Consider the following 15,796-nt stretch of genomic DNA (forward strand, 5'->3'; position numbering starts at 1 on the left):
CGATTGCTTCCAAACTTTGGAATTCCGTGATACAACACGATCAATCCTGCCTAGGGAATTTATGTACATCGTGCCTTTCTGCCCCGCAGTACATTTCGCCAAGTAATTATTGCAACTGAAATGATGTCAGGATCGATATGTAATTTAAGTTCAGGCTCAATCAAGGCAAATGGAATTCTATTTTATTACACACACTTTCGTAAACGATTTATTTACACGCCTAGCAATTATTAATGGATTCGATAATAATTAATAAGCTTAATTTAAAAAATCTGAGAATAATTAATTTTAGAGGTTGAAATCTAATTGTAATGATTTGAATCTATACAGAATTTCGTAAAAATCGGCATATTTAATGATTTACAGTACGTACTCGTTATAAGCTCGAGAAACGGGACTGGCGGCGGGCTCTTAGCGCGTTGTGGTCACTATTCCGCGCGACCAATGGCGCGAATGTCCCTGGTTCCCCCACTCTTGTTTGAAGGATTCCAAGAAATAGTGGGGATGGTCGCCGGGCTTTAAACGCGTGGTAGAAACGGGCTCATAACAAGGATTTACTGTACTTTGAATTTTCGTATTTTATGCTTTTAAAGTTCCGTATGATTCTTTATATCGATACAAAAGTATTTGGTAATTATTTATAAATCGGACGACCTCACTAATTTGAATGACCTTGAAATATGTTGTCAAGGTCAACATTCTAAACAACTTTTCCCTACGCGTAATCCATCTTAGCACTCGCGTTGACTGTTCTGTGGGGTTATTTTTATTAGTATAGTATAGAGTTGTCCCTATTAGTGATACTTAGGTTTAGTACTAGGTTTAAGTTGGTATGACTGTGAGAGAGCGTATCGGGGATTTACTCGTGGTCGAAAGGGCGTCATAGTTTTGTCGCGAGATATATAGAGTGTGAGAGAGAGCGTGCATTGGATTTATAAACTTTTTTCTTTAATTATATTCATTGTATTTCCATGGTAAATGTGTGTGTCACGTTATTTAAAGAACCCAACCACCATATATCGCCATATCTTCTACGATTATTTATTAATCAGTGTGAAAATTTGTAAAATCTTGCTTGTACATATATTAGGGAAAAACTTTGTCGCAGCAAGTTATCTGTACCTCGAATATGTACCTCGATACTTTTTATTGGCGAACGTTGAAAAACATGGGGTCTGCCCAGTATTACTTTTTAATTAAATATTATTACATATTTTAACATATGGGCTGGGTGCATACACTTTACGGATTCGCTAGAGTTTTCTGAAGTTATGTTTTAAGTCTCATAACGATCTGTTAATATTTACTCACGTTATCGCAATTTATGTTTAAAGAAATATCGACTTTGGACGATGAACAATTTTTGCCTTAGAATTTTTAGCTCGAATAGTAATGATTGAACAAACAAACTGTAAATAGAAAAAATGTGTGTCGTGATGAGCTTTACAACACTGTATTTTTTAAAACACAGTTTAACAACATTTAATTTTCCAATCTTTTTTAGCGTTTGGACAATAATTTTTCGCATTTCTTCGCTTTCGAGTCCCCTTATTGCATCCAACCCTTCAATTATGGTATTTTGCTGTTTACAAATTCCTGTTCAAGATATTTGGCGTTATATCGGTTATCATTTGATGCTAAGACCACCACAGCTATGTAGAATGGATTTCCCTAGAATTTTCCGGGTTTTCGTTCGCATCAACCGTCGGAGTTGATTGGGGCTAGATAAAAGTGCGGCCTGCGTTAGTATACGTAATATATAAATATAAATATAGATTAAAATGTGTCTCTTATCGCTCCTGAACCAACTCCGACAGTCGATGTGAACGAAAAAGTATGATAAATATTTTTATGAATATCTCGGAAACTAAAGCCGAGCGGCAATTATAGAGTACTTATAGGGAAAAGTTGTCCCAGAATCATGACCTTGATAACATATTTCAAGGTCATTCAAATCGGCGAGGTCGCCCACTTTGTAAATATTTACCAATTATTTGGAATCTTTAAGATTTTTTTCAAATGCAAAAATAAAAAGTGACATATCGTGGAGTTAAGTATAACCCTTGCAAATCCTTTTCTTAATTGCAAAAACGTGTTAATTCACTGAATTACATAAAGAATCTGTTTGCTGAAACTGTGCATTGCATTCTTTAATAAGCTTGAGTCTTTATTCAACTGTATTGCGAAGTACAAATATGAAGTACAATTTCAATTACATAACGTAATTAACGTTGGAGAAATAAGGTATCTTTAAAATGTTCAATGTAACCATGTACGAATGTGAAAATTAAAAAAAAAAGAAGCACGAGCGCGAATATAATTTCCCAAATATATTCTACAAAATATATTCGTGTAAACAGAACGCTGAGGGCTCCCTCGATGACGTCTCGAATGTACGACGAATCGTTCAACAGTCACCGTGTCTTTGCGCACGAGAGTCTGGGGGATTCCCGGATTTTTCCCCCTGGGAAGATTGCAATTGTTGCCGCTGGCGCTCCGAACGCCAGGCCAATGGTCGGAGGCTTGTCGAATATTCGGTCATTCGATTTTTCTTACAAAGTAGCTTTTATTAAATAATTACAAATAAAATGTAGAAAAAAATTTCCGCAAAACATAAGAGAGGTGTCTACGATGTGTCGATGTTTCTATATTTCCCTAGTAGCATTTTTGGTTGGCCCATAGTATCCCCAAGTGGGGAATTAGTTGGCCGTCAAAATGCCAACAATAAATGCTACTAGGGTTAATTCTATCGACGCATTTTAAATAGCAGCAAAAATTATTTGTAATTTCATGTCTGATATTTATTCTGTTTTAACTTAATTATGCCATACATCGATTACTAACCAATTTCGACTTCATCGCATGCCAAAGTCATGGGAGCTAGAAAATTGATCGATTTAATTGATTGACGAGGCTTCGCTTGCCACACCTCGATTTCCTGTGGAACTGGGTCACGACCAAATTGTACTGTCCGTAAGGGAAGATGGGATTCGACCGTGTTAAATATTCGTTCGTAAATAAGTCTATAAAGATAGAATTATGTCTCACCAGGGAAATGCATAAAGTTCAGGTCATCGATTTGGCCAAAATCTTGGATGTAATTATAGTCCATATCACCATAGTCCTACGTTAAACATACAGGGTTCACAACTCGAAACTTTGCGAGTAAATCAAATACAAGGTTTCGTCTTTTCCAAATCTTGTATAGGTACGTATTGGTACTATTTAGCTTTACTACCCGGCTTCGCCCGAAATTTAGATTCTGATTTTATAAAAAAATTTGTTTCCTCTATTTTGTTGGTGAAAATAGTCGCGTTCATCTGGATTAGCTAGGCATAATGAGCTGGGACACATTTCGTGACCACAGAGTTTACCGTTCGAAAGTTTTTAAGCGACAGACAAACACTTTCTGCTTTAGGTATATATTAAGATTCGACTTGCGACGTTTGTGCGAATAAAATTTGAAAAATCTTCTATTGTACCAATTAAAAGTCCTTCATTAACATTGTTAATCATCTAGACCTAAACATCTACTAATTTAACAGTTGGTCGGTACTGGACGACAATTTTCCGTTTCCTAGAAATTACAAATTTGTTAATTTTGCGAATTATCCATTCTTATTATTAAATTTCACTAACTATACTACAAACACGTTTTTGAATTTTTTATTTTTATCTACTCTAGCCTAAGATAGAACAAAGAAACTTAGGGTACAGCACGACTATCCCCTATAAAAATCGCATTTATATCTACCTCATAAATTTGTCGAAAATAATATTTTTGTTCATTGTATGCCCCTGAATCTTGTATTGCGAGTTTAAACCTTTTCTTCTCGAAAACGCTAAAAGTGGACATACAGTATTTGTGCCCTAAGCCATCGATATATTTTATAAATAAATGCTGTAATTTTGTGAATAAATTCTACGCTTGAACTTCATAAATATGTGTACTTTAATGTATTCGTATCACCCTCTGTTATCAAGGTAAACAAATTTTACCGCGGGTCAGAAATGACCCGGTTTCGCCTCTCGTCTCACTGTCGTACCATCCGTCGTTCGGCGGTTAAGAATTGCGACGGTGGTTATTATATGTACGCGATACGACTGGCCTGTTAGCAGGAGAAGTTTTGCCATGCAGCAGAACTCGTCGCAAAAGGCCCACGGTAAGGACGATGTCCTTGTATACTCACTTCTAAGCGGTGCGTGTCCGTTCCTTAAGGGCGAGGACACCATTCTCTCGTTTCTCCTCTCGTTCCTATCATCCTCCCTTTTCTCGCGTCCTTCCAGCTGAGCAATTCGCCTCAGCGCATCCGCGAGAGTAGCTCGAAGACAAACTAGCTCGTCCCTCTGCGCCAAGGATTGCCTCTCGAGGTCCGCGACTCGGCCCAACAGGGATCCGGTCTCGCACTCCAGCATCTCGTCTGTAAAAGGGAATTCTCGTTCACCGTGCGAACACACAGAGGTATACACACACAACGGTTCGAAAAACTTTATGGAATTCCATCGCGTTGTTTGTTCGAATGCCCGAAGGGCGTTCGATAAATTCGCAGAACCTACGGAACTTTGCTCCTCTAGTTTCACGCTGTTATACGTTGGAAATGCCTGGATGGCACAGAAATGAAATTGTATTTTTCAAACAGTCGGGGAGGAAAATAACAAGCTAGGGGAGACCGGGGCAACGTGAACCCCGGGGTAAAATGAGCTTCCTTAATTTATTCTTTAACAATAGAATATATTTACAAATTTTGGTGACGTAATAAATGTATGTAATACGACAATGATAATTATGCACATTCCGGTATGGAAAAATGAAAATTCATTTAAAAAATTAAAAATGAAGTTTTAGAGACTTCCAATTGTTTTTTTTTTAAATTTAGCTTTTTGGATAAATGAGTCTTAAATGTGTTATTTTAACTCCATTTTTTTCTGCGTGTTTATAACAAGCTTATAAACATACATGTACACGCGTTTGAGAAAACATTAATCCTAACATTATTAAATAATTAATTTTCCACTGAGTACACATTCGGGGCAAAGTGACCGGGGTAAACTGAGCTGCAAAGAAAAGATGCGCGAGTGATGTGCGCAATAACCTAACCTGTTATTTTTATGTGAAACCTGTCTGCCAAAAATTATTGAAGCCCATTTGAAAAAAAAATTTAGATAGAAAAATATATGTTTTTGTTGAAAAATTTATTTAGATATTATAAGTACGTATTTTATTAAAAATTATGTATGTATTTGTTTTATTTATAATATGTCAGACTGATCATGTAAACAAAGTTCCTTTAAAAACACATTTTCAGAAGAAAATTAGTTTAGGTTAGTAACACAAAGTACAAATGTACAAAGTACAAATTATTAACATTAACCTTGTATTAATGAAATATATTTAAAAAAAAAATAGTTTAAATAGTTTAAAAGTTCTAATAAAGTCGATTTTATAATTATATCCTTCATTAAAACACGTATTTTATTTCTGCTCACTTTACCCCAGAGAGTAGCTCACTTTACCCCATATATGGGGTAAAGTGGTCGATTTTGCATTTTCTTTTCAAGTTGAATTTTAAGATACTTTAAGTTTATTTTAAGTATTGATATTCGTCATTTATCAATAGTAATGTTCAAATTATATTATAAATCTATTTTCACACATTTTTATTGAAAGGGAAAAATTTTATTCGACTTCAAACATTTTTCGTCCCTCTTTGCTCCGGTCACCCCTACGTGTCATTTGTAGCGTAATCGCTCGATTTTTAAACATCCCTTTTCTGCACTTTTAGGGCAGAGTTGTATCTAATTTGATTCGGATGACGAATAAGTTTTTACTGCAATAGGAATTCGTTTGTTTATTTGTTTATTGTTTATTGAATAATAATTTATTCGTTGTTGGCATTATTTGTTGTCCCTGCCTTCCATTATTTGCATAATACCGTACTTGGTATTTATTATTTGGAAGACAATTATGGATTTAGCATGCAACAAAAATATCAACTGTTATTTACATCGTTATATGAATAATTTTTTATTGGCTACCATAGAATAAATAATCATGAATTAGGTATTCAAATAATATTGTAGAATAAGCTATTACGAATAACGAGTAATTAGTATTCGGATGAAATATTCCAGAATTAATTTAGATAATCATTCGGGTCGTTTTATGATGGGCTATAAACTTTGGTTTATTCGAAATTGTTAAAAAAACGATATAACGAGATATAGGTTAGATTTAATAGGCAGCGAATTTTCTTTTCGTTGAATCTCCCTAGTGCTACCCCTAATTTGGTTTAGTTTTTTTATTATCCTTTTCTCCTTTGCATTTTACTATTCGCGCGTAACAAAGGCGTATTATTATTATTACTTTTGCTGAAATGTAAAAGTGAATACGTTCAGTGGAATAGAATATAATTAATTTTTTAAAGTTTTTGAACAGCTATGTCCGTCGAAACATATTTTTTAATAGTTTAAAAAATATTTAAAAAAAACGTGTTCCATTATGATCATTATAGTTCTTCCATAATAATTATTTAATTACGATACAGTTGGAGGGTAGGACATTGGGGGAGGAAGACTTGTTTCAAAATTCATTCGATTTTACACTGTGTTACGTAGCTCTTAATACATTCTACATCTTAATCTCTACAAACAACGCTTACTATATTATAACAATGATACATACAGATGTATATAATCCAGTACTTACAAAACCGCATATGCGCTAGGCGCAACGCCGTACGCCACCATTACCATGCACATTCTAACTACCTCTCTCTCTGCAAGCCTTCCGTATTGTAAATGATATCTTTAACAGCGCCAATACAACGTTCAGCCGCGTCCCCACGGCGCGGCTAGGCTCGCCGTTTCAGCCGAGCCGGATTAGCTTTTCTTTGACTCGTGCCGCATTTACCGACAACGGAGGGGAAGCCCAATCCGAGCCGCGCGAGCTCCAGCTCCTCATTCCCACGGCGCTTGGCTCGGTGAGGGCGGCGCGAAACTTGCCGAGGCACGCGCCGTTGGATCGCACCTTTACGAAATGCAAACTATTTCCTCCATTCTTGACCTTGTATGCCTTCGGAGGTCATTGTACCCTCATATGGTTGAATTTGATTTGGCAATCGCTTTCACGCGATATAAAGAAATATATAGCATTCCGTTGACAAAATTACAGGTCAATTTGGTTTTCCGAAAAATATTGCGAAAATAAATTGGCATACGCTGTTGTGTTGGATATAAAAGCAGTGAAGCTTTTACTTACCATTTATGAGAGGAAACGTTGGCTAGTAATTTCGTGAATATCCTGTATTCTTCTCTACCTTTTGTCATTAGGCTACGCTGTTCTTCTCTTGCTACTCCTCTTCTATTATTATTAGAGTCGTATTGACTATTATTATAATTATATTACTTAGGGTTACGTTTATGTATAGTTTGCAGGAGCAATCTCCTTTACCTTGACATTAGTGGCATTGTTTCTCTCTATAGCTTTTTCTGCCTCATGTATGGCACTATAGCAGCTGCTGTAATTCATCCCTTGCGATTTTTTTGTGGTGTAATACGCCTCCTGATACTGCCCCTGCCTGACTTACTTCGCGGTAATTCGTCATTGGCGAATTGCTCTAATCCGGCCTCTTCGTGTAGTGAAACACTTTGCACTCCTTGCAGGGTAATAGATCTGAGCATTCTAAGCACACTGTCGCTACTCTTTCCATTTTTTCCGATTTCTCTATCGAGTATTCTGACACTGGAACTCCTGGACGCTATATTTTTTGCTCTGGTGATATATTCTCACTCACCGGTTCGTTTGCACTAATTTTTATATTTTCTAATTCCAGACTGCTACGTCCGAAACCGAGATGGGGATTTGGTGATTGATTCCGGAACGTAAAGAGGGGATGATCTTGCCCCGTCGCCTCCGGCGTAACCGTAATCCCTCGGGGCCGGTCACGCTTTTTGAAGTACTGTGCGGGGCAGATGGATTGGCATTAAAGATCGAGGAGGAAAAGAAGACAGGATGTGCGTGTTTGTTTCGTCTTGGGACCGTCAAGCCAGACTCATCAGTAGGGCTATAGCTGACGGCCCCTGCCCTAGACACACGGGGACTAAGAGGAAATAAACTCTAGCGGCGCCGGCGGAGACTAACCGGCGTGACCCATGCGGTGGGGCCGGGACGTCACAGAGACCAATATCTGTTTTACGGTCCTCCGCAATATCTGCGTATATTTCCTTTAACTCGTTCCACACTGCCTTTGCGCAACTTCCATAGAAAATTGAACCCGCTTGTTCATCAGACAAGGTATAAACAATTATCTCGAAGGTTTCAGCGTTCTTGGTTTCCCACAAAGCTTCGGAACCATCGGTGGCGCGTTTTCTATTACGTTTTGTTAGAGTTTTCGTACTCACAGCACTACCAACACTTTAAATGCCCACACATTATAATCTTCCCGATTGAGAGGCTCTATGCTACCGAGCAGTGTTTTGAGAACCTCATCGATATCCATTGCGCACTATCGTTTTACTTCAAGGTGCGCCACGTGTGCTTCTTCTATTGCCTGCGGGCGTCGAATTTAGATTTAAGACACTTCGACGCTTACTTACCCTCTTCACGGGTTACCCAGACATTCTGGCGTTTATATATTTTTTCGTGAAGAGCGCCAAGCGTAACAAATTGGCGATACGCGCGCGGGGCACGTCCTCTTGAGAGGACACCCCCGCTGCTGGAAAGATGCACAGAGGCTCTGTTATGTGCTATTGCGTAGGACGAGGCAGGCAAAACGATCAGGTGTTAGCCTTTTATTGTAAAAGAACCTTGTTCATTTATTCACTCCATCCGTAGCTCTCCTAGCACCTACACATCAAATGCTTCCCTAACCTCCAAAGTCCTTCACCATTTTGGGATCCCTGACTTCGTTCTCCAGCTATTAACAGTTGAATATTAGCGGTGGAACTTCCCACGCACACGCAGGAGGCGCGCGTAGATACAGACTGAACAGACCCAACACACACAGTAGAATCTGACCACACTAGTTCGAACCATGAAAATGGCTTTAGTGGCGCTACATATCCCGGCCACGGGAAGTTCCACCGCTAATATTCAACTGTTAATATCTGGAGAACGGAGCCTTGGATCCCAAAACGGCAAAGGACTTTTCCATGTTTTCTTGCATAAGGATATTGCATGTTCCGAATTGTCCCTAAATTCTCGGACACCCTTTATAATACATTACTTATAAGTAACATCACACATGCTCTACGCATATTCGATAAGAAATCCTGGAAATCCTGGAATATTTAGTATGTATGTTTGGTTGCCAGCTATCCAATTCGATTTCGCCGCTCTCCTCTCCATTGTGCATGGCTGGCGTTCGAAACCCACAAGCGTCTACCACACCGGCACGCAGGAGTCTAGCAGACGGGAGAGAGCGACTGTTAACTTTCATGCAGCTAGAATCAGCTACTTAGAAGGAAAGACACTGAAGTGACCACCTTCGATTGTGATGAAACTTCGTACGTTTGTTAAGGCGGCAAAAATAAGAGACACGTCTTTTTTTATCGGCGGAGACGTGACTTTAAGAGGTGAAACCACCCTCCAAAGTTTCGACCCAGAAGTGCTGCCTCGAAAACCAGAGGAGATACATGAAAACTTCAATTTTTTTATGTACAATAACACGGTGTCAACAAAGTGTCCAAAGTACAATTTGAAATACGGGTCCTTTCACCTCCCCCCCCCCCCTCCCGGGTCGCGGCTGAATATAGTTATAAAATTATAAAAAAATCAGCGAGCTTTTTGACACACCTCACACCTTTTTTTTTACGATGTCAAGTCAGATGTAAAAAAAATATATTTTTGCCCGTTCTCGACCCAGTCTACTTGTCAGCGAACCCGCGTGCGCGCGGGATATAAATGATGCAAACCTGCGAAACTGTAGGAGGAAATTTCATAAATATATATACCAACGGATTTGAAATAAAATTCTCGACATTTTTTGTTATTATGTAAATTTGAATCAGTTGTAAAATAAAGGTGTTAAATTTTTTTTATGATAAAAAAAGTGTACTTTGGACACTCAGTTGGCACCGTGTTATTGTACATAACAAGCCATAAAACTTTCCAATTCGAAGTTTACATATATTTCCGTTGGTTTTCGAGATAGCACTTCTGGGTCGAAACTTTGGGGGGTGGTTTCATCCCATAAGGTCGCGACTCCGCCGATAAAAAAAATACAGGTCTCTTATTTTTGCCTTCTTAACAAACGTATGGAGTTTCATTACAATCGGAGGGGCTCACTTCAGTGCCTTTCCTGGTTAGATCACTCGCGCGGTGTAAATACATATATGCATTCAATTCTGAACGCACGTTTAAGCCTCATTTACATTAGTCAAGTTGTATTTGAAGGCATGTAAAGTAGGGCGGAGCGAAACTATATAGGCGTAAATTTAAATTTGAATTTTAAGTTGGTCTGGGTGCGGGATAGTTGTATTTTGATTAACCAAACACAATTGTAAAAAAAATATTGGAAAAATATTCATGTCTGCAGGTTTCTTTTTCTCCTAAATAATCATATAATCATTTTTAGGAGAAAAAGGCACCTGCAGACATGAATATTTTTCCAAAATTTTTAAAAATTTACAACGTGAATCTTATTTTTTTACATTTTTAAGAGAAAAAGGAACCTGCAGACATGAATATTTTTCCAAAAAATTGTGTACAGTTGTGTTTGGTTAATCAAAAGACAACTATCCCGCACCCAAGCCAACTGAAAATTCAAATTTAAATTTTCCGCTCCGCCCTAATGTAAAGTTGAAAGAATCTCTACTTCACTTGAGACTTGAAAGAAACTTGAAAGGATATTTCAAGTCAAGTAAATAACAGGCTCACATTAGTGTTGTAGTTTCAAGTCACTTGAATTCATGCGACTTGGAGTTAAGTCACTTGACTAATGTGACCGAGGCCACGCGCCGTGGGAATTCACCTTAACACGCAGTCACAATCTACCAATTATTTCCAACACTATGCCTCATTTACTCAAAATATTGTTATATTATTGTTATGTATATATATTAAATGTGTCTGTTTATTCACATTTCCTCCTGCACTCTTTTGATATTGCTATACAATTGCTTAATGTTAACTTAATATACTTTGGAGCACATGTACCTGTGCTCCCGCTAACTGCCGTGGTACCAATGCTCCTCCCCACGCTTTCGCTATCATGGGTCCGGCTCGCAACAGCGTTCGGCGAGTAAACCCGCGGAATTTAAATGTATCTCTAACAATTATAGTAAGTTTTCAGACATTATTATTGTAAAATTCTTGTGAAAGAGTCTTCAGAAAAAAATCAAATTACACTTTTGATCAGAAGGGGTATTTCCTCCTGCAAATATAAGAAATTTCATTGGATGCTGTCAGAAATAACACTACTTATACATATTATAAAATATGATAAATATAAATGCTATATTCACAACAAATTTTCAAAGTCGGTATCTTCGGAAATGAAGCTTCCATAAAAAAAATTTTCATGCAGATTAAATTAATGGTGACAGTATTAGTAAATATTCATTCTTATTATATTATATAATATAATAAGAATATAATAAGAATATTATATAATAATTATATTATATAATATAATAAGAATATAATAAGAATATTATATAATAATTATATTATATAATATAATAAGAATATAATAAGATTATAATAAGAATATTATATAATATAATAAGAATGAATATTTACTAATACTGTCACCATAAATTTAATCTGCATGAAAAATTTTTTCACGTGAAGCTTCATTTCCGAAGATACCGACTTTGAAAATTTGTTGCGAATATAGCAGTAATCATTTATATTTATCATATTTTATAATATGTATAAGTAGTGTTATTTCTGACAGCATCCAATAAAATTCCTTATATTTGCAGGAGGAAATACCCCTTCTGATCAAAAGTGTGATTTGATTTTTGTTTGAATGTTTTATTCAGCCTCGCAGTCAAGAAAGGATTAATTTTTATATCATACCGCAAAATCTTCCAAAAACATGCCAATGTTCCCCCAGCTTACGGTACCTTACTCACGCATTCGACTCATTTACTTTCTTTCTCCCAATTACACTCCATCTCCCTCTACTGTCTATTTACGCTACTTATTACCTTTTCCTGTTCATTGTTAGTACCTACACCTTTAGTACACGAGAAAGCAGAAATACATATTGCATATAAAAACCGCCATTGCGGATTCAAGAAGAGAAAATGGTGTGCACAAGAAAGAATTAGTCACAATTGGCAACAAGGCAAAATTGATAAAATATAAGCAGATGCGGTGGAGATAATCGTGCAAAACCAACAGATATGGAATTGCAGCTGAGCACAAGGTTGTTACTCTTTAGACAACTTTATGATGGTAGGTAGCGAGAGAATGATGATCAGAAGAAAGAGAATTTACCGTAACAGTCTCTGTCTGTTGCACAAAACCAGCACAATTTCATGTCTAAAGTGCATACTCAGTCTCGTCAGGCAGATGGAAAAACATACAGCGAGCATATAAATACACTCGTTAGAGCTTTTCCCTGTGATTCACGCAACACAATTTTCTCCTTGCTCTCGTTCGGAAAATTGCACGGCAGCCAATTTTAACTAGCGCATCAATTAATCATTTTTTTTTTGAAAATCTTCTTTCTACTTAAAAATAGAATCCGAGGGCAGGACCACATTAACTCTTCAGCCAGCACTGACCTGTTTTCGCATCTAAACTATTCGGTGAGTTCCCTGGCAGTACCGACGAGGACGCAGAGATATTATTCTACTCGTTTAATCTAGGTGTATTTCAAACCATGGTCACCTACAACTTAAGCCGGCTACACACGTAGCTGCATACTTGAGCGGTATATTTGTACAAATTTATTGAACAAGAATACCTGATGGCCATATAGCCTCCACAAGGCACAAGTACACTTGGACAATGTCAGTAAACGTTGAACCATGTCACAGTTGGACGCTGAGGACTTTCTCGCTTTAGCTTCTTTCGTTTTAGTTTTGACGTTAAAAAACAACGTAGATAACGTAGCTTGTGGTGTAAAGACTGGCTAAGGAGAGCGCAAAGCTATTTACACACTAATCTATTAAATGAACTAATAATTTACACTCGTGATTGGCGTAGCTACTTGCGAATGGATGCAGAAACGTTCTTGAAACTTTTATCGCGCGTCACCCCTTCGATTAAAAGGAAGGACACAATCATGAGAAAGGCCATAACTCCATATGAATGACTGTTTCCGACTTGCAGAAGTCTGTGCTTTTTCTACACAGGCTCATGTATACTTGTGCCATAAATTTGTACATGTATACCGCTCAAGCATGCAGTTAAGTGTGTAGCCGGCTTAAGGGGAGGTTCCGGTCTAGAGTCCCAAAAAATAGGTGATATTTAGGAATTAATTAAAGGAAAACTACTGTATATAATTTAACGAGACTTTTTGCATTGTATTAAGGATGTCTTAAATTATAGAAATATATTTTTTGTTTCATAATTAATCATTGCAGACGCCCCTCGGTAGCCGTTAAAGTCAAGGCGTCAAAAAATTGATCCAAATCGGTAGGCACTGTATCTCCAAAAATTATTATCCCATTCGACTGAAACCTTTTTTATTTTGAAGATTATTCTTCTGTCTAGGGGAGAACTAGAAAAAATTACAAAAAATGACATTTTTGTAGAAAATAACGACACTTCAAGTTTGAAATCACTTTTCCCTGTATTTTTCGTTCTTTCATCGCCTTTGAAAATTATAAATTTTTAATTTTTTGTAATTTTTTCTAGTTCCCCTCATATCCAGAAGTATATTCTTCAAAATGAAAAAAGTTTCGGTCGAATCGGATAATAACTCTTGGAAATACAGGTCCCACCGTTTTGAGAACACTTTCGAGAAAAACGTGTTAAAGTTGTTGCCCATGCATTTGCCGCTACTCAAATGCCTATAACTTCGGGAATTTTAGGAATTTCAACAAATCCTTTTAAACACGCATTCCTAAAAGATTGAACATTCCAAAAATGAAATAAAAAAAGTCGACATTTAGACCGGAACCTCCCCTTAAGGGGACTAGGCAGTCAGATCGCTCGAAAGTCGTGTATTTTTTGCGAATTAATTACAAGGAGATGAATACAAACTGTGACTAGTATTTTGGGGTAATGTTTGTTAATACTATAAACAGTAAAAAAATAATTATTTGAATAATATATACATATGTATGACAGCGCTACAGTTGCCTGATATATAGGTGCTTTTTCTGGAGCCGCTGTAATTTTGCAGTGATTCTGGCGGCAAGAAATTGAATTTTGAAATATCCTCTGAAATTGATACTTTGCCCTGACCCCCATTCTGCCCTGAACCTATTGAAAAAGAAAAAAATTCATAAAAATGGCGACTGTAAAACGACATTTTTTAAAGAAACTTGATCTTACGCCAGGGAAAAGAGCAATTTTATTTTTTTTTTGTCAAAACAAAAGTTTTCACAGACTTACGCGTAGGTTCAGGTCGTAACTAGACATGTTTCACATATGCTGATTTTTGTTCCAATCGACTTGTACCTCCGTTTTTTCGCAATCACTGCAAAACGAAGAGGAAATATGATTCCGAGAAAAACGCGTTTAAAGTTTCGAAAGAGGAATCAAACAGTCTACCTGCGTGCGCACAGAAACGGTTTATGACGCGCTCGACTTTTTCGTCTGTAAAATCCTTAATTTTGCGAATTTTAGCATAAACCAAACGGCATTTTACTCGGGAAGGGTGGTACTTTCGAAAAGTACAACAAAAAAAATCGAGTTTCTGACTGCCTAGTCCCCTTAAGGCTCCGCGATTTTGTGAGACGCCGTCTCATGCGTAACAAGTGAGCGAGAAACAAATTATTTGAGAATTAATAAAATGAGTGGCTTCCCTCGTTTTGATAATAATAGGAGTAGAAATCTCATATTTTCTTTCAGTATGTTGAAACTTGAAAAAATATTAAATAGAACAATTATTATTGCTCATTTCTTTCTGATGCCTAATTAGGGTACGAGCCTCGTGTTATGAAGAATACTGATAAATTCATTGAATTACTGATGGACTAAAGTATTAAAACTTAATTTCCTCGATGAAGCTGTTTTTTGACATTCCCTATTTTCACCCTTATATGGTAATAATAGTTACTTAGGTTATTCCATGCTAAATCGATCACTTTTTGTATTCCACGTAAAATTAGGAGAGCACGTGGGGGGGGGGGGGGGCTTACAAAAAGAAAAAAAATTTTAAAAAATAGAGAATGTCGAAGTTTGCAGTTTTTGCCAATTTTCGTGAAAACGGGTTCTATAATGCTTAAATATAAATTGTTATGCCCACAACTATCAACCATACGAATTTCGTTCTGATTATATTTTAATCGAGAAGGACTGTTCTTTCTAAATAAATCTGTTTTTAGAATACAAAAGTTTTCCGGCTCAACATAAAAATTATAATAAATAAATTTTATTTTCACTTCAACGATTCTAATCAATATTTTTATGTTTATACAATTAAATGTTCGCTTTTACTGCTCCTTGCTTGTTAACTGTGTGATTTGCAGTGTCCACATTACTTCTATGTGATCGCAAATGGATTGGAAATACTGTGTACTTAGATTACGAACAAGAGCACGGATTAACCTTCAATTTAGGTCAATATAGGTCATTAAATTCCATATAAATACGTGAACTCGGTACAACTTGCATTGTTTCTTTGTTTCGTTTGTTTTTCATCGTTTGTGGAACGAGTAATCGTACGTACGT

At 36.9% G+C, this 15,796-nt stretch overlaps 1 protein-coding gene across 5 annotated transcripts in view; it reads right to left on the reverse strand.

Moving 5' to 3' along the window:
- LOC143374550 (echinoderm microtubule-associated protein-like 2) overlaps positions 1-15,796 on the reverse strand; it is a 129,395-nt gene that overhangs the window by 53,395 nt on the left and 60,204 nt on the right. For all 5 annotated transcript variants that reach the window (XM_076822759.1, XM_076822762.1, XM_076822761.1 and 2 more), the window contains exon 3: positions 4,191-4,421. In XM_076822759.1, the coding sequence (XP_076678874.1) occupies positions 4,191-4,421 (231 nt within the window). The remainder of the gene's footprint in view (positions 1-4,190; positions 4,422-15,796) is intronic.

Source organism: Andrena cerasifolii, chromosome 11 (assembly GCF_050908995.1).
Source record: "Andrena cerasifolii isolate SP2316 chromosome 11, iyAndCera1_principal, whole genome shotgun sequence".
Taxonomy (NCBI): domain Eukaryota; kingdom Metazoa; phylum Arthropoda; class Insecta; order Hymenoptera; family Andrenidae; genus Andrena; species Andrena cerasifolii.